Source organism: Talaromyces proteolyticus, assembly GCF_021365285.1.
Source record: "Talaromyces proteolyticus strain PMI_201 chromosome Unknown BGW36scaffold_16, whole genome shotgun sequence".
NCBI lineage: Eukaryota > Fungi > Ascomycota > Eurotiomycetes > Eurotiales > Trichocomaceae > Talaromyces > Talaromyces proteolyticus.
This window is the reverse complement of record NW_025764292.1, coordinates 62,779-81,572: the sequence shown is the minus strand read 5'-3', so window position 1 is coordinate 81,572 and position 18,794 is coordinate 62,779. Positions and strand designations below refer to the sequence as shown.

At 46.1% G+C, this 18,794-nt stretch overlaps 7 protein-coding genes across 7 annotated transcripts; 4 read left to right on the top strand and 3 right to left on the bottom strand.

Moving 5' to 3' along the window:
* Positions 1-666: 666 nt before the first annotated feature.
* Positions 667-2,201, bottom strand: BGW36DRAFT_391522 (uncharacterized protein). The gene is made up of 2 exons (XM_046217599.1): positions 1,792-2,201; positions 667-1,716 (listed from the first exon to the last, which is right to left on the bottom strand). The coding sequence occupies exons 1-2, from the start codon at positions 1,863-1,865 to the stop codon at positions 828-830; spliced, it is 963 nt and encodes a 320-aa protein (XP_046065398.1). The 5' UTR covers positions 1,866-2,201; the 3' UTR covers positions 667-827.
* A 331-nt stretch (positions 2,202-2,532) lies between these two features.
* BGW36DRAFT_442097 (uncharacterized protein) lies at positions 2,533-3,666 on the top strand (the record flags this gene model as incomplete). The annotated part of the gene is made up of 4 exons (XM_046221571.1): positions 2,533-2,607; positions 2,664-2,751; positions 2,846-2,974; positions 3,064-3,666. 4 exons carry the CDS (start codon positions 2,533-2,535, stop codon positions 3,561-3,563), a joined length of 792 nt encoding a protein of 263 aa, XP_046065397.1. The 3' UTR covers positions 3,564-3,666.
* A 3,352-nt stretch (positions 3,667-7,018) lies between these two features.
* On the top strand, positions 7,019-8,957 carry BGW36DRAFT_442092 (general substrate transporter; the record flags this gene model as incomplete). Its single annotated transcript, XM_046221570.1, has 4 exons — positions 7,019-7,037; positions 7,194-7,679; positions 7,744-7,992; positions 8,053-8,957. 4 exons carry the CDS (start codon positions 7,019-7,021, stop codon positions 8,955-8,957), a joined length of 1,659 nt encoding a protein of 552 aa, XP_046065396.1.
* A 1,376-nt stretch (positions 8,958-10,333) lies between these two features.
* Positions 10,334-11,026, bottom strand: BGW36DRAFT_402037 (putative Peroxyureidoacrylate/ureidoacrylate amidohydrolase RutB; the record flags this gene model as incomplete). Its single annotated transcript, XM_046218818.1, has 1 exon — positions 10,334-11,026. The coding sequence occupies one exon, from the start codon at positions 11,024-11,026 to the stop codon at positions 10,334-10,336; it is 693 nt and encodes a 230-aa protein (XP_046065395.1).
* A 178-nt stretch (positions 11,027-11,204) lies between these two features.
* Positions 11,205-13,754, top strand: BGW36DRAFT_75819 (putative C6 finger domain protein). Its single transcript, XM_046222564.1, has 3 exons — positions 11,205-11,466; positions 11,535-12,360; positions 12,410-13,754. The coding sequence occupies exons 1-3, from the start codon at positions 11,382-11,384 to the stop codon at positions 13,623-13,625; spliced, it is 2,127 nt and encodes a 708-aa protein (XP_046065394.1). The 5' UTR covers positions 11,205-11,381; the 3' UTR covers positions 13,626-13,754.
* A 608-nt stretch (positions 13,755-14,362) lies between these two features.
* On the bottom strand, positions 14,363-15,404 carry BGW36DRAFT_402035 (uncharacterized protein; the record flags this gene model as incomplete). Its single annotated transcript, XM_046218817.1, has 5 exons — positions 14,363-14,499; positions 14,654-14,778; positions 14,802-14,835; positions 14,997-15,174; positions 15,219-15,404. 5 exons carry the CDS (start codon positions 15,402-15,404, stop codon positions 14,363-14,365), a joined length of 660 nt encoding a protein of 219 aa, XP_046065393.1.
* Positions 15,405-16,092: 688 nt separating this feature from the next.
* Positions 16,093-18,661, top strand: BGW36DRAFT_75809 (uncharacterized protein). The gene is made up of 5 exons (XM_046222563.1): positions 16,093-16,300; positions 16,432-16,508; positions 16,569-16,674; positions 16,744-17,454; positions 17,553-18,661. Exons 1-5 carry the CDS (start codon positions 16,220-16,222, stop codon positions 18,492-18,494), a joined length of 1,917 nt encoding a protein of 638 aa, XP_046065392.1. The 5' UTR covers positions 16,093-16,219; the 3' UTR covers positions 18,495-18,661.
* The last annotated feature ends 133 nt before the right edge of the window (positions 18,662-18,794 follow it).

The window sequence follows — 18,794 nt, the reverse complement described above, 5'->3', positions numbered from 1 at the left end:
GTTAATGTAACATCACGTCATTTATGCCCCACATAAGCTTTGATTATGAAAACTATCTGCATATCACCCCATTTACCCCCCTTGTGCCTGTCTCTCGTGTTCTATGATGTTAAAACAGCCCTTGGCAGTTGTTAAGGTACAGGGCAACAGCCATGGCTTCCTTTTCAGGAAAGTTGAAGTGGTTAAGAGCACAATACGAATCTATTCTCGTCAACATTTATCAACCTATCTTATTGTTATTATTCATATTAAGTGTCATGTCGAACCATAAGCTCTAACTATGGCCGCAGGTAGCATGTGTAGATGAGTCAAGTAATATTCTTGGAACCACTAAATTATAATTAAGAACAGAAATATCCTTATCAAGTTTAAATCAAACTACAAAAGCATTGACCTGGGGCCCTCCCGTCTACTGGCTTTTTGGTAGGATAGTCATTTAAAACAGTCCCCCTTCGGGATTGAGTTTGGAGAAATTTGTCATTCTTCAATATATCTACCCCTACATTTGAAAGGCTTCAGATTCCGCCATCTACCACAGGAACTACGACTTCAAGCTCCGCCAGCCCCAGCGAAACCAATGGTGCGACCTGGGAGAGCGCATTCGCTGGTGTCCTGTTTCCTGTTGTTCTGAGGGCCTGTTATTTTTTTGATATAAACATCTCGATATTAAATAAAGAATCACTGGGTATTAAACTATGGACTATATACTTAAAAGTATAAAAGTAAATAAAAACGTACATGAATAAATAAGGAAAATAAGAATATATAATAATATAGAACAATAAATCTATTAATAAAATCGAAAATACAGAAACCAGTTGACGCCATTACAGAATCCACCCTTCCTTCCTCATCACCTCCCCAGTCCACTCCTCCAACCTCCCTGCAAGCTTCCCATCCTTTGCCGCGCTGCTCTGCCACCTCGGCTCCCCAAACCGCCGGAAAATTTCGAAATACGTTCCGCTCTGCTCCGCCTTCATATCCCGACTCGCCGCACAGAACAAACTGGTCCACGACCCCTTATCGGCAGGCCATATCAGTCCACACATGCGTAAGACTGAGAAAACACCGATCATGCCCGACCCCGACTCCCCCACCGATGTGGCGAGGTTCGTCTCAACTAGACCTGGATGCACTGACGAAACCCAGATCTCACCTTCCCCGTTCCGCGCACTGGAAGAGCCGGGCCCGTACTTCTTGTGCAGGGTCTGGGTGTGTAGAATGTTGGCGAGCTTGCTCTGTCCGTACCGCGACCAGGGGCCGCTATCCTTTAGCGATAGGTCCTTGAAATTGATGCCGCCCTTAGGTGCGCCTAAGTGGCCCGATGAAGTGAGGTTTACAATGCGCACGCTGCTGGGAGGAAGCGTCTTGGCGGTCCGCAGCATCAGAGGAAGCAGGTGTTCTGTCAAAACCCAGTGCGCAAGGTAGTTGGTCTGCCACTGGGCCTCGTAGCCATCTCTGGTCATTTCGAAGGGTGTCGCCATAATGCCTGCGTTGTTGACCAGGCCGTGCAGGGCTGTTTCGAGGGCGAGGAAGTGCTTGGCAGCCGTGACGACGCTGGTGAGGTCCATGAGGTCCATTTGCAGGAGGTCGATGTTGGCTGAGGGGTGCATTTTCTTGATGCTGGCGATGGCTGCTGCGGCCTTCTCTGGGGATCGGGCGCACATGTAAACATGGGCGCCGTGTTCTGCTAGGTAAGCTACGGTGTAGTAGCCTCTGTGGTTTGGTGAGATCAGCGATTCGGGCTTCGTGGTGAGAGGCGAGAGAGGAGAGGGGAGAGGAGAGACTTACATACCCGAATTCCCACCTGTGACGATGAATACTTTGCCCTTGAGATCAGGGAGAGTGTCGGGATGGAAAGTCATGTTCAAAATGAGTACTTCAGCCAATGCGTGAACGTTTAATGCCAAGAAACAGAGAATTCAATGACTTGGATTGAATTCTATGTATTTGATGATGCGAAAATATTCGTCGAGATTAAGGTGCTGCTAGGATCTTTATATTGCTCTTCTTGAACAATGTCCGAGATAATTGCACCTAGGATGTTATTCCGAGCATCAGATATCGTGAGCAAGCTGCATGACCTTGGACCAATCATGTCACATTCAATTTGGACATATTGAAGCTTTGGACCAATAGGAGAATAACGAGTGAGCGAGTGAGCCAGCTGCATGAAGCGTGTGACTCACTGCCGAACCCCAACACCGTAGCTACTGTCTAAATTAATCATAACTTATGAGTTGTCAATGGGCATGTATATTTCGATGATCCTAGTCCACAACGTGAGCAGGCTGCATGACGCTAGACCTAATATAGTTAGATATCGAAATAGTAACCAATGATATCGTTCCATTTCAACAACCGCTGTCTGCGCCTCAGCGAATAATAGTAGGCATAACTATTCCCCCGTTCCCGAGTGTCACGACTCGTCATTGTGAGCAGGCTGCATAAACCGCCTTGGCCGGCCCGAAGAAACTTGCATCATTCATCACCAGTTTCATCATCACCGCAATTCCAACAACCGCTAGCATCATGATTAGTATGTATCAGCCTGCAATTTCAACAGGACCACGCCTCCAACTTGCGTCCATGCCGCAATTGGCCGAGGTACGTACAGGCCACCTTCAATCACCAAGGAAACATGACTTGCTCACTGCATACAGGCGATAAGCGGGCAAGACGACTGGACTGGGACCAAGGATGCCGCAGCGCGTAGACGGGCACAGACTAGACTCAACACAAGGGCATACCGTAAGTAAGGCCTCGTTTTCTTTTTCGTCCAAATCAGGGGTCAGGACCAGCCCGATCAAGGGGTACCCAATTATCGAAATTAACAATCCAGTAGGAAAACGCAAAGCCCTAGCAAAGAAAGCCGAAGCATCCAGTGCCGCAACTGGGACACTGATAAAATCAGAAGCATTGGTGGAATGCTGGGACATCGAGCAGCAATCCGTCTCTATCATCCCGGCATCCCGTATCAAGCAACTATACAATGCGAGAACTCCCTTGCTGCCAGATAAATCTAGAAAAGAGCAGTTTAACATGGTCTTTCCCTCTGTCCAGACCATCTCATCACACTCCTCCAATTCAACGCCCTCCGCGCCCTGGCCGTCAACCGAACTCTAATCTCGGGTATTCTCGTCACACCGCTCGACTGTGATGAGGAGGTTATCCACGTAATCGCCTACCCTACCAAGCCCGAGCTACTCCCTTCAACACTCCTACCCACCACCCTTCAACAAACGGTTCCGCACGGCGACTGGATCGACCTGTTCCCGTATCCCGAGGTACGAGACCGCCTGATCCGGGCCTCCAGCACCTTCGACGAGGACGAGCTGTGGGCCGACTGTATCGGCGGGCTGTACGAGGGCTTTCCCGACGACGAGATCCAGCGACGCGGCATCATTGCGTGGTCGCCGCCCTGGGACATCACGGGTTGGGAGATGTCTGAAGGATTTCTGAGGAAATGGGGGTGGTTTTTTGAAGGGTTGCCGAGGGCGTTAGAGGCGACAAATCGGTGGCGGATGGAGAGAGGCGAGGAGCCATTTGTTCATGATGACTAAACGCCATATGCAACTGTGTGATATTTGTGTTGTCCGCCTACTTCTCCGTCATCGGTCGGGCTGGATGTTTAAGCCATTGGAGGTATTATTAAACCAGGGAATGACCCACCGGTTCTTTTGGCCCATACATTGTAATACTGCGAACTGATGGGCAATTGACTGAGGACCTGACCTCCTCGCACAGTTCCAAGTTTCGTCATCACTGCATGAGAAAGCAAACAATCGGTCAAGTCGACAGAAACCAGTATCACCACCCATTCATTCCATCGCACGGAACGAACCAGGCCCACCATCTTCACGATGATTTTACTCCAGAATCAAGTTTATGGAATTGATTTTTCATTCCTTGTACGTAATCATTATGTCTACTTTGACCATGGCCGAGCCGACGCATCTCGGGGTGAGAAAGGAAGACTTCCCCCCCCCAATCCAGGTCGCGTGGAAGTAACCCCACCAGGAAACTGTAAGAAGTCTGTGATGAGACAATTTTGAGAAGCTGATGATTTTGTAGCAAACACAGCAATCTGATGAAGGAATCAGAGGCACTAGCCTGGGCCAGTCACATCGGATCATTTTCCCGAGAACTCTATCGGTGCAATCGAAGCGGCGAATGAATCAGATCAATAGTTCAGCGAAAACGCCGAAACAGGATGTCATTCGGTTATCTCGGTGCCTCTTCGTCGCTTGCGAGAATCTTGGACGTGGCCTGATTGCGATCCAGTTCACGAATCGCTAAATGGTTACCTGAGTCTTCGCGAATTCGTAGCTAGTTACCGGAGCTTTCTGATTATACATTGTTTCAACAAGTTGTAGGCGAGGCCATTGATACAAGTACAGGACGAGCTTAGAAAATTTGAGGCGCAGCTTGATGCCAGCGACAAGGGCCCTCTGTTGGCTTGTAGTCCTTACCGTTCCGGGAAATGGTCGACGACCTTTCAGGCAGGAGGAAATCGTCGCTGCGGAAAATCGAGTATCCAGAAATTAGCAACTCTTATAAATAGAAATGAAAGGTTATAAAACTTCTATAAAGTACAGGCATAAGAGTCAGACAGAATTTAATGAGAGTTCCATGGAAGTTATCAAGGTGTAGTCGTCTCAAAGCCTTCTGAGGGGTCAATATTAAGAAGGAGGCGTTAACTATCTTCGCTCGAGAGCATGACGAAGACTATTCGTGGGTGTGGAGCCGATCTGGATGTTGTCTGTATGGCTGAAGCCGGTGACTTGCTTGCGCTGTCCAATGAAGTGGCGTTAGTGATAGATGCGAGCCGTAGTGTTGGAAGGAGGTCGGGGGGTTGACCCTAAGACATCCAAAATAAGGGTAAACTCAGTTCCTGACAAGACCCTATGAGCATCATCTTAGAGACTAAGCTGGGTACCAATGACATTACCACCCTAGTAAAGCTTGACATCGACACACGTACTTTATCGCTTATATAGAGCCAAATCGATTTAGTTTAGCTTTCTTTCTATTGCCTACCCCTCCAATGCAGATCAACGTTGATCATCAGACTCGGATTCAGTGCAGAGTTGTTTGAAGCGATTCGGAATACCTCACTGCCATCACTTTCATCCCATAATTCATACAATCAAACCAAAAAGACTCTCATGGACGATGCACAGATCGCTCCATTTTTGAATTACCTACCCGCCGATGCAGCAAAGGTACTTACTCTGCTAAACCGAGCAATAGGCTACAGCTAATACATCTGATATCCTAAGCCTCACACTTGCTAGAGCTGTAAGGACTCAGCGACTCCAAAATTGCCAAAGGGAATTCCAATAGTGGCCTTGTCTTCCGTATCCATCGAGACAATGACGGCCACGACCGGCCGTGTTCGTTCTCCTGGCCTGCTGCCGTGGATGCCTGGGGCTCCGAGGGCCTAGTGCTCCTTCGATACAACGCCGACAGCCTACTGAAAAGAGCGAATAAACCGTCTGAGCCACGGCGTATGCATGGTTCGGCAGAGCCTCGGATTCCGCGAAATACCGAAGGTCTGTCTGAGCTGAAGCCTGGTGAAAGTACGTGTTTTTTTGCGGGGATCCTAGAGAGTTGGCTCGATGCTATGATGGGAGTATCGAAGAGAATGAGAGTAGATCGCGTGGTGGTCTACCTCGTGCCGTTCTTTTGGGGACGCCTCGTGTGCAGTTATCTATGGTTGAGGAGCCACCAACTTCTGTATATGAGACACCACGGCCAGATAGCCCAGAGCCCCAATGTACCACATTATAAATCTACTCTTTGCAAGGAATATCACTAACTGGATTATTGTATGGTCTAGGGACACCGATTCTGATTGATAACGTGGGTGGCGCTGAAAGCAAAAATGACATTTAAGAGCTTTCAGCTTGTACAAATAGTCACACATCAAGGTCTTGTCTCAAAAGACCGAGACGCTGATTGGGAACCGGCGACGAAGGCGATAATGTTCCATGCCTTCCATCTTATGGTACCCTCCATATGGATTTTTCGGTCCCGGGGGAACAGCGAATGGGAGCACTGTGAGGATCCAAGTGTGAAATGTGCCATAACGGACTTAAAATACGATACCGAGACTGCTGTGAATGTCAGCAAGGATGGAAGATGGATCGGCCTAGTTGCTGGGGAGTCCTGGAGTCAGGAACTAGAGATTAACGATCTAATTTTGTGCGACCAGGCTCCTGGTGACAAAATTCGGTGCCAATTGAAGAAGGAGGTTATTGAGATGTGGAACTAGGGCACTGAAGAGGATCATGCGCAGACCGTGTTAATGCTGCCGAGTGGTCGTGATGCCGGGGACTGGGTAGATCGGCCGGCCACAGTGGTACCCCGTGCCAACTCCACTGAAGTTTACGATAGATAGATAGTTGCTACTCTGCAAATCAAATTAGTGTAACAATAGAAAGCATTGTATTCGAAATAGCTCCTGGTCCTTTTGCTTCAAAGTTGAAACCTAGTATTCCCTGTCTACAGCACTTCCTCGAGAAAAGGATAGAAGAAAACTTGTTATTTATGTCACATATCACATCGATGCACATGTCCCCTAGTTATATCAGGTGGATCATCTATTTATATTTAATTTATTATTAAGAATACTTTTATTAAAATCAATATTTATTATTATTAAGAACTCAGATATCATCATAAAACCTAAGGTCCGGTCTAGCGTGGGGCCTCCTTACGAAGCTCAATCCCTGCGGCGGAAAAGATATAATTTCGTACGGGTTCTCAAACTCTATTCCGGTCTCTCCTGTCACGGCCTGGTTTGCTTCTCCACTCCGTTTTCAAGCACGTCATGACTATGAAAGTTTCAATACAAACAGCCAATTATCGCAATGGCAACAACATTATAGTGGCAGGTTGCCACGTTCTACAAGGATAAAGCAATCGCCTGTATCTCTCGGGATGTCATCTTCATCTATTACATTATGTCTCTATATACCCATACCGCCGCCATTTCAATAGGCGGCAACAAACAATGCAAACTCCCTCGACCGGTAGAAGCTCATCAAGGATCGGAGAGGTGTCTGAAGATAAGTCTCGGGAATACCTAGAGATAACGTCGATCGCGCCAGAATTCATACCAGCTGCAGATGGGTTGCAAGCCTTGGCGCCGAATAGCGTATCAGGGCCTGCTGCTCAAGCGGATGTAGGATTACCTTCATTGGACGCAGGGGTCGCTCAAGTTGTGCCCAGGTTACAGAGCTGGTCTGTTGGTGCAAAAGCGGCGACAGATGCGGAACACAGGACAACATTCCTTGGTGGCTGTAGACTTTACCCTAAGGCTATTGCCTGGTCTGTCATTGTATCCTTTGTCATTATTATGGATGGCTATGATAAAGCTCTTGTGAACTTTTTCTTCGCCTTTCCAGTCTTTAGGCAGTCATACGGCCACCCAGTCAACCCGGATGCCCCTCTAGACCAAAGAGTATATCAAATCTCTTCCGCATGGCAGGCAGCACTGATCAACGCCTCGCTGGTAGGAGAGCTTATTGGCCTATTCGGTAATGGATTTCTCACTGATAGAATTGGTTATCGTCGCACTACAATCGCAGCTCTTCTCTGGTTATGCGGAAGCGTATTTTTGGCCTTTTTTGCAGTAAATATTCAAATGTTACTGGCCGCCCAAATTTTATGCGGTAAGATGCTTTGTGGAATTATCAGCTCAAATTTTCGAATTGTGACTAATACTAGATGCCAAAGGTATTCCATGGGGAATATTTCAGACTCTGGCAGCAACGTATGCCGCTGATATCATGCCAGTCACCTTACGGGCACCTATCTTAGCAAATATAAATATGTTTTGGTGGGTAGGGCAACTTATCGCTCTTGCCGTACTGCGCGGTTTCATTGGAAATTCAACACGTTGGTCTTATCGAGTGCCGTTTGCTTTACAATGGGCCTTCGCTTTAACGATACTTTCTGGCATTATTTTTGCACCAGAAAGTCCATGTAAGTATCGTCAAAATAGGGTGTTTGGCTGATGGTTAACTAATGCTTTGAATTTCATAGGGTGGTTGATACAACATGAGAAACCTGAGAAAGCTCGAGAATCTATTCTACGGCTGACAAAATGGAATAAGGACAATATCAGAGTTAACGAGACCATTGCAATGATGAAACATACAAACGAGATGGAAAAATACATGAGTAACGGCCGCAAGTCATACTTGAAATGTTTCACGGGAACCGATCTGCGGCGCACAGAAATTGCCTGCCTTGTCTGGTTATCACAAGCATTTTCTGGTGGTGGACTGACTGCATACGTGGCTTATTTTAATGAGCAAGTAGGGCTCTCAGTGCCGAACGCTTTTAATCTTGCCATGGGGATGTCTAGCCTCGGTATACTTGGATGCATAATTTCGTGGTTCCTCCTCCCATCCATTGGCCGTCGCCGCTTGTATGTCTCGGGGCTTTTGGCCACGTTTATTATTCTGATTGTCGGTGGAATCGTCAGTTTGCTTGTTCGATCCAGCGCCCAGGCATGGGTCCTTGGCTCCGCGGTACTCCTTTTCACGCTTACTTACAACGTAACGATAGGACCCGTCTGCTATGTCCTAGTGGCTGAAGTCCCTTCCACCCGGCTTCGTATTAAGACACTTGTCCTTGCTCGTGTGGCTTACAATGTCTCACTTCTTCTGATAAATACCATCACCACGAAAATGCTAAACCCGACTGCGTGGGATTGGAAAGGAAAGACGTGTTTCTTCTTCATTGGAACAAACCTTTTATGCATCGTTTGGTGTTATTTTAGACTTCCTGAAACGTTTGGTTTGAGTTACCTTGAAATTGATATTCTCTTCGAAAGGAAAGCTAAAAGGGGCAAATTTAGAACACTGCAGTCGAACCTAGAAAATGCTGGTTATTTCAATTTATCTCGGGATGATGGACAACCTAATATATGGATTGGGTACTGAATGGCTTTGTTGAATTGAGAAATGCTGGCCCAGTTGACGGTGTACCGCATAGCAGTTGGGGAATTAATGTTGCAGTTATTTCCCAAACATATAAAGTATGGTCATCAATTTATCTGTTTTCCAGTTCCACAAACTTCGAGTCAAACAAAAGGTAATTGACCATTCCGAAGTCTAATAACAACTGGAGGCTCAAATAAAACTTAATCAATCGACATTTATTTCAGATATTACGATCTCTTCGTTATTTTTGGTTCCATGGTCCCCCTAAGAGGATTATTCTCCCCACAAGAACGACATGCTGTTTTTCTGACCTACTGATTGGAACCGGGAACAAGAAAAGTGAATTATCTCCCATAGAGCATTTTTAAGAGTACTATTCTGGGACAGATTCAACATATCAAGAAAAAATCGATATAGGCTTAGATTATAGGCATTCAATGGTTCATCATAATACAAGTTTTTGACTGTGACAATGTCTGATAGATTAACAGTCCTAGGAGCTGTTGCTCACACTGTTTGTGTTAATATTAAAGCTTCAGGTAGTCAAAGACATTGATATATTATAAGTAGGACCTAAGTACAATGGATGGAAATTTAAGTATATGTATAGGTTATATGAATAATGAGATCAAACAGGAAGGTTCTTCTCTTTAGTCATAATCAGGCTTGCTGACTTACGATATCACATTCCTGGTTGTGTAAGGAGTTGAGCAAAAAGCAGCCGATTTTCCAAACAAAGATCAGGCTGGAGTCTCAACTCCTTGGTGGCCAACCCTACTAAGTACTGGCAAGAGGCTTTGTCCAGCCATGTTCTTCTAGAAGTAATCAGTAGGGTTTGTGTTTAGCTCCAAACGTTTCGTACATTTCTTCAAGGGGAGAGCAATGGATACTGGGAAAGAATGATGAACCTAGGTAATAACTCGCCATAGTTCGTAACTTAGCAGACCTAGACCACGCTGTATAGTCTCTTGCAGTCGGTATCACACACCTTAATGGATTCTGCCTAGCTCTTATGAGACAGGCTGACGGCGCTGCTTGATTCCAAAGCCCTTGCCACGTTCCTCACGCCACTATTTATAGTTTATAGTTTTACTGTCTTTTATGGTCGTTACTGAAATTGGTCAGGGGTTAGAGGAAACAATCAGAGCCATTAGTCCACGGAATACACGTATGGTCATGCAGACCCAGTTCGTAAATACCGTATTTAATTATAAGATAAAAATGTATAAATATCATTCCGTTACGTTCTATTTTAGCCTCTATTTCATTCGTAAACAAAGAGCTTGGTAATTCCTCTAAAGCAGTTGATATGTCAACCAGTCTCACTAGCTGTCGTCCGTGATTCTTGGGAGGGCGAACATCTACGTAGACGAATATTACGCGACCTCATTGTGCCGCCCGGCCTCGATCCGCGTGATTACCTCGTCGGCGGTGACCACATCGCCGAAGAGGAGCATGTTCACCAGGCTGGCGTTGTGCACCGCGTCGCCGCGCGTCGCATTGCCGTCCTGCACGAACAGGACGTGGTAGCCCATCTGCATCGCGTCCCGCATCGTCGACTCGCAGCAGCAGTTCGTGGTGGTGCCAGTGACGATCAGCGTATCGATGCCCTTGGCCTTCAGGAGCGAGTCGAGATCACATGTGCCCGGAATGAAGGCACTCCACCGTGTCTTCGGCACAATCAGGTCCTCTGGCTGGACGTCGAGGCCGGACCACAGGGCATGCTGCTCCGAGCCGACGGTGAACGCCGCACGTATCCGCTCGACCGCATCGGGAGTCATGCGGTCGTAATGCGATCCCCAATGATGCGGCTCGTCGGGATCGACCTTGTACTGGACGTAGGCAATAGTTCCCTCGGCAGACCGGAGCGCCCGTGACACCCGATTGACGTTCTCGACGATGCCGCGCGCGATCGGTACCTCCAGCAGCGCCCCCTCGCCCATGAAGCCGACCTGGAGGTCGACTACGACATGTGCGGTCCGTGCCGGATCGACTGTGATCTTATGGTGGCCGCCGCGCATCCAGGCGACGCGATCGAGGGCTTCGGTGGGAATGTAAGACTGATGCATCGTCAGGGTTAATTGGAAGGTTTGTTTGGGGGATAAGACTGTGAGGATATTTGTTTGGCCATTTCATCTTTGGGGAAACGTTGGCCTAAATAGATAAAATATCTGGAGGTACTCGGAGTTCCAGGACCGCGCAAATGTCTGAGCCTGAGGCGGCTGTCTTTGATGCAAGATTAGGGTTGACCACCATGGTGCGGTCGGACCTAAATTCGACCGCGGAAGCGAAACTCGTCCGCACCGAGAAAGGTACGTAAACGATGTTTCCGTATTGCATAGCGACAGAAGTGCCATCGCCGTCTCTGGCATTGTCACTCTTATTGGCGCTCGAAATAGTTTCAGGACAGACTTAGATACTTTAATGGATAGCTTAAAGATAGATGTGGCCATGTCCAAAGGCCAGCCTCTAAAAAAGGCTCGAGGAGGGACGAAAAGCTGTACCGAGTGTAAGTAAAGAAAACACAATGAAAAAGGAACACAAACCTTAGCTGCGCCTTTCTGACATTCGAAGTAGGTAGACGTCGTAAAGTGCGTTGTATTCGGCAGCCCGAAGATGCACAGACTTGCAGAAGATGTGAAGAACGTGGCTCGGAATGTGTTCCACAGACGTACAGTTCCCAACTGCCTCACTCACAAAGATTGTCTTCACGATATCGGATATCCAAATTGGAATCAAAAGTTGCTAGTCTAAGCAATATCATACGTGATATTGAGATTAAGCTCGGAAATCTCCCTCCTCAACTGTCAGAGGCAACTTCTGCTTTGGCAGTATCAAGTCCGGAAATCTACGAGTCGGATGATAATTTTAGTATGTCGGATGTGCTCGCTACAGAACCACCATCGCATATATGTTCACTTTTCCAAAATGACTGGCTCAGCGTGAATACCGACCGCCAAAATGAACAGCTACATGACCGTGAAGCAAGGGCTTCTACACAGTTACTAGATACAGCGAGACACGCGCTGCAGAAATTGGTTCCGTCAAAGTATGAGGTTTCGCACATCACCAGATCCGCATCCAGGTGGCTTGACTTGCTCCATACTCTACTTCCACAGCCATTTGCGGTCAAATCTCACCAGGAAATTCTTGAATGCTACGAGGAGATGTGCAAACCAGACACAAATGCCATAAGTCTAGCTACGTGGCTGATAACTATTGCCATTACCGCCCAGCAAGTACCCCAAGAAAATGACAGCCCTTCCATCCAGCTCGATGGTTGTCAGAAATACTCAAGATTCTCTCGAGTAGTCTCTGAGATAGTAGAGAGTACACTTATTTCTTATGATAGACTGATATGTACAGTTGAGGGCCTTGGTATGGCCATGCACTTCGTTCGACTGTAAGTTTCTCTTTTGCTTTACCTAAATTATAACTGATAGCGATTATAGTCAAATGAGCCAAGGCAATTTACAAAAGGCATGGCTTCGATTACGCCATTTCATAGCGGTTGCAGAGCTTATGGGGTTGCCCAACGCATGTCACGCTATCCAGTCTAGCCAGTGTAACACATCAGACGACTATGAGACACAGCTCCAGAAAGCTCAGCTATGGCAATCCCTATGTTCTGCCGACGGTATCTCTGGGGTAGTACTAAATCTCCCTCCATCTATTAGTCCATACCAACGGCCGAAGCCTCAAACTTTAGCTATTGACGGTGTTATTCAACCTCGGGCATATATTAGTAGGTTGATAGAAATCACCAGCAAGATTCAATACCGGGATAATACAAATATGACACAAGGATCGAGTGCTGAGCTCTTTGCCTCTGCCTTGGAACTTGACAGGCAGCTCAAGGTGCTTGCATCAAAGACACCGAAATCATGGTGGGCTCGAAACGTGGAGCGCGTTAAACCTGATCATATAGTCCAATTCTTGCATTGCTGTATCAATATGCGGATTCATCTGTCTTTTGCGATGCGAAAAGACCCAGATGAAGAATATATCTACAGCCGCTTGACCTGCAGGGATGCGTGCGAATCAGTTACAGAACATTATCGATTTCTTCGTCGAGAGCTCCCATCTGGGATTTTTATATCCCGGTGCTTGGATCTGCAGGCTTTCATTGCTACGGTTATTCTCCTTCTCACATCTCATAGCTCGCCGTGCACAGATCTGCCAAATTTGCCAATCAACAAAGTCAAGGTCGATAGTATAGTCACACAAGTAATCGAGGTTATGGATGAAAAGTCTAAGAATACTGCTATCTCTCACTTTGCAGAGCATTGTATTAATTCACTTCGCTCCCTGAAGGAACTACTCCAGGAAGATGACGAAACCTCTAACATGCAAGAGCTAACGTTAAAGATTCCACTGCTAGGTAAAGTTCACATCCGACGCAATAGCTATAGGCCCCGGGTGCAGGACACCCAAAGCCAACCGTCTTTCGAAATTCCCGCAAATTCAGGCTCATGGAAGCCCAACGAGCAGTTGTTGACCGCTCAAGAACATAGATACCTACCTCTCAATACCAATAACCACATGCCCTCGAACTTCCAGGGGCTAGAAGAAATACCATGGGACCCTCTCTCGTGGTGCATTGAGGACCAGTATGAGGATTTCTTCCAAGATACTCTCATGGCAGATGAAATCGATCAATTTGCATAATAATCCATATTTTATAAATATATATAAAATGGAGGTCACGCGATCATAGACAAAGAGTATACATCAGGGCTTTGGGCAAGTGTATGAGTTTATTACGGTGGTTATTGCTGAGAGGGTTAGCAAGACAGTCTACACTTGGGATTCTATGGCAGCTCGATGGATCTCTTCCATTCTAGTTGATGTCAGTTTACTGATATCTAACGTGTCTTACTGTATTGTTACTAATTACCCTCAAGAACCCCTGCGCGGTTCAAGTTACTCTAGCGTTCCTCGACACAGCCAGTGACAACTATCCCTATAATTGACCTTAATTCTAACGCTGTGCCCGCTTTCCAAATAACTTCCTCACAATGAGCTGCTTCAGCAGCATTTGACCTGTTTCTAACGACCTAAGGAATGTGTGCATTCTAAATATATAGGGAAGTTTGACTATGATGAAAGCCCTTGTATCATGACACCTTTCTTAGCTTAGCTTCATCTTAAATACATGCAAGTTGACTTAATAACACTATACATCTCTATCCTAGTTTATATTATACCATATTTACCCTCTGAGGCTATTCACAGCCCTCTAAAGGTGTCACAGTATTGCCAGATTCGGTTAGAAAAGATATAAAGCCTGCCACATTACAGAACTTTAGAAGAATGCTTACAACTTTAACTTTTTTTGGTGCTACCTAATTGCTTAGAACTTATTGCAGTCTGTAATAAATTCCAGGAGATAGTTAATATTTTAGTTATTCTAGCAGCTGGCTGCTTGGCAGCCTAAATGGCCTTGTGGAGTTTGCTCGTGCGATATCTTCCTTATGGTTAGGTGGCAAATCTATGTCTTTCCACCAATCTTGGACTTTCTTTATCGAGTCATAAGGATAGTCTGTAAATTATTGAAGCCAGAATTGTCGCTAAGATATACCAACGGTAGGTCGACAGGAATAAGAAGAACAAAAAGAGACATCAAACCCCGCTAAAGCAAATACCCGTGGCTGGCACTAGGGGAGAAAATAATGGAAAACTCACCAATCGCGTACATACAACAGTCGACTCCTTTTTCATTATGCAATACTTTAAGCCCGTGGTGGAATAGTTACCAAATATCGTTATGGCCACATTGGGCTTGAAATGGTATGCATAATCCTCTTTTGATGGCGAACAGCTCTCTTCTATGGTCGGTTATACCAATAGCATGCCCTCCAAAGGTTGAAGGGGAACACTAAAGTGAAGGATTAGAGCCGTGGTATTGCGGGAAAACAAACAAAACTCACTTTTCCCATCAGATGGCCGGCCACAATCTGTACTTAAGGCAAGCGGTCAAAAAGACCTGACGAGCATATGGCATATATGTGGAAAGGTAAATTGAGGTGAGCTGCACACCTGCACCCACTAGATCCCTTCTTGTTGCTAGTTTGTTTCCTGCGCCGAGACCTTCGGTAGTCGGATAATGCGGGGGAAAAGGGACGGGAACATCAAGCTCTTGCACGACCTCCCACACCCAAAATGCGTCATGCTTTGCTATATAATAATACTCTTTCAGGGAGCCTGATGTTGTGCTCTGGTAGCCATTGACTAAGCCTCCAAACATTCCTAGCTCCTTACTGCCATGCGTAACTCAGTTCCCGCTCGCACAGGGTTATGCATTGACAAGACCGCAAGAGCACCGAACCGATACGGGGGTTTCTGAACTTCTGCCGTTACGTGGTTGTCGGCCTTATGGGCCATCTCTGTAGCACGACCAGGATATGATTTACCTTGGCAACATGGTGATGTCAACGAGAGGTGCATGTATTCATCTTCCGCATCCACCTGCGCCAGGCGGTCATTGTGAATACCAAGAAGATTGTTTTCAAAGGCCGAGCAAGCCCTTTCTCCGTTGTCACTTGAATTGAATAGGTCCTGATTTTGTGCGAATGTTTGCACTGAGGCAGACCAATAATACTCTCTTCAACTGCAATTGTTCCTTTCGGGTTGGCCACTTCTGTCTGAAAATGCGTTCTACATTGATTTTAATGTTCAATTTCTCAAGTATATAACAGTTATATATAAAATTAATTATTAATATATTTAAATTTAAAATATATTTTAAAGAATTAAATATCTGATATTACAAATCTCTGTATTTTAATATATAAAGTAAAAGTTTTTGCTTTTATTTTTGAGAATTTAACTGATTTTTATTATGAATCAACCGCATATTAACATGTTAAATTTTTGAAAATAATATAGAATGTGTTTTTTGGATGGTAGTGGCCAACTTGGGGGTGGATTACGTCGTTATATTTATTGAACTAGACCGGTCCGCTTTAAAATCACGCATATTTGTCTGTCATGTCGGCTTTTACAATATCAGGCTTGGCCTGTAGCCGTAATATACCGATCCATACAAGGAGCTGGAATCACGTGAGGTTCGGTCTCTCCCCGCATTCCCTCAGCCCCCAATTTGTGGGGATCTCCTACCACTCGCTCCAACATCCTTTGCCATCGGCTTTAGCATTGTCCCCTGTCGCGTACTACGTTTTACGTCAGAGCGATACCTGAGTGCTGACACGCGACGTCCATTTCATTTACTACTGAATCGCCTTGACCCTTGCATTGCGACTATGGACAAAATCGCCCAGGGAGCTCGTCGAAAACCGAATAAACGTGCGGGTCAGGTTTGTCAACGATGTCACGAAAAAAAGGTACTCTCTCCTCTTTGAACCGCACACGCACACACACACACACACACACACAGAGTCTCCCCCTCATGCCAAAAAGAAGTTTGAATGCAGGAGATGAATGCTGGATATATCGAAAATTGACAGGAAGATAGATAAAATGCGACCTGAATCTTCGAACCGAAATTTCTCGGCGATGCGCTAATTGTATCAATACAGATTCTACATGCAAGTGAGTCGCCGTTCATCCTCATTAATGTAAATCACATGACTAATAATTATCTGCGCGAAGTCTGCGTCCGTCGAGACGAGGCAGGAAGGGGCGTGTTATGCGCCAGACTCAACTTCAAGATGAAACGGAACTGTTAGAATCCAGGCAATCTGCTCCATATACATCGGTAATTTTGCTCTTAAATGGGACACTGCAGGTAGTTGATGTCATGATACTAACCACTGCTGTGGCCTAGTCGATGGAAGCGCCGTTAGAACACAACACCGCACAAATTTCTCCATTATTGTCCCAGCCGAGCCTGCTGGACAGTCAACAACATACAGATGTTAGCCCACTTACTGTGCAGATGGATGGACAACGTCACACGAGTTACGACAATCCCAAACAGCGTACATATATTGGCAACACCGGTTATATGGAGATATTTGGCAGCGAAAGCACTCCCGTTAGGCACACAACTCTTGATATCATGCCGGTGGACTGCAACTCTACACTGAATGCCATTCCGGATAGCCTCCTAGATAGTTACATTGAAACATACCTTGAATTCGCCTACGTGTGGTGCCCAGTTTTGGACCGGCATATACTGCAAAATCCTCAGGTCTTTGGGTCACCATTACTTCAGAATGCACTGGCTCTGTGCGGCACGAGACTTCGACCGCCTCTCATTGCGCATGCCCAGCCGAGCGACCACTATATACGTGCCAAGAATATCATTTACGGAGGTCAGGAGACTAACCCTTTAGTTCAGATCATTGCAATTATGCTCTTCTACTGGTGGTCTCCCGGCCCTCCTAACGTGGCTAGCTTGGACACTGGTCGGTGGTGGGTTTCTACAGCCATCCATCTCGCCGAGGAAATTGGCTTGCATCAGGAGTTATGTCCTGTAGAGACCTATGTAGGAGAATCCTCCGGATTAAGGCGCCGGATCTGGTGGACGCTGTTTGTGAGTATGCCCCTTTCAAGTCCCACTTTGGTATTACCCAAAACAAAGAAAAGGGGAAAGATTTAATTACACAAAAGCTGAGCTTCATTCATAATCAGGCGAGGGATCGGATTGTAGCTATGGCTCAAGGTCGGCCTTGTTTCATTGACCCAGATTACTGCAACGTGCCAATGGTAACACTGGAAGACTTCCCCGATCCGCAAGACTCGAGAGCTTTAATTTTCATACACTGGGTTAAGATGTGGGAAATAGTGGGAAGGATCCACAAGAAGATGTACCAGTCAAAGGGTGTGTTGTTACACAAACCTACAATGCTCCAGGATTTGATCGATTGGATCCACTCCCTTCCAGCATCGCTGCAGCTGCCGTTCAATACCAACAGAACGATTGGATTCAATCGTGATGTATATGACCTCCATCTGGGTTACTTGACCATCGTTATATTACTTCATATGGAGAAGAACGAGAGGTCAATCCCCACTGCGTCTTCCCCGGCTATCATCGCCGCATCCTGCATCGCTCGTATCTTCAAGGATTATCTAGCACGGGGATCTGTTCGATTCCTACTTACCCAGACCACATGGAGTATTGCTGTTGCTATGCTAGCCTTGCTCCATGCACGTCGTATGGGTGGACTTGCATTGTACATTGATGACGAAATCCGCACCCTCCATTCTGCCCTAACTCAGCTTGCCCCCTTTTCGTATCCAGGAAAGATGTTTAGTCAGGGCATACAAAAGCTTCTTGATAAAGAGAATGCATCAATGAGCTTTGAACCACTCCACCCTGGACCCCATGGTGGTGGCATGGAGCATCACAATTCTTCGTCGGTTGTACATGAAATATATCCTGACCATGGCTTGGAATGGATGGATCTTTTCCCTTATCTCTCGACTCACACAAGTCCCCTGATCGGAGCTCTCCTTTCTAGTGGTGATTCTGAGTTTCCTCCCTGTGATCAAGAATTGGCGCCTGACATTCTCCTCGTGTTACAAGATCTTCTTTCTGAACACCAAGGCTTCTATCCTGGAATTTTGTAAGGTTAATAATATCCTCACCATTCGGAGACCTTGGATAGTTATTATATGACTACTATTACATATATTACATTTGCGGGCTTCATCCGGAAACAGCTCTGATGTTGGAGGGGAATATCTTCGGGATGTGAAATTCAATAAGTGGGCATATGTCAGTATAGTATTGCATAGACCACTATCATCTCTTGTAGGGAATTTATACTGGGCTCCATGGGTCATATTAACTATTTATAGTGCTGATATTATATGATTAGAAACTTTTCATTGCACGCAATCTAATTGCGAATACACAGACCGTTACAT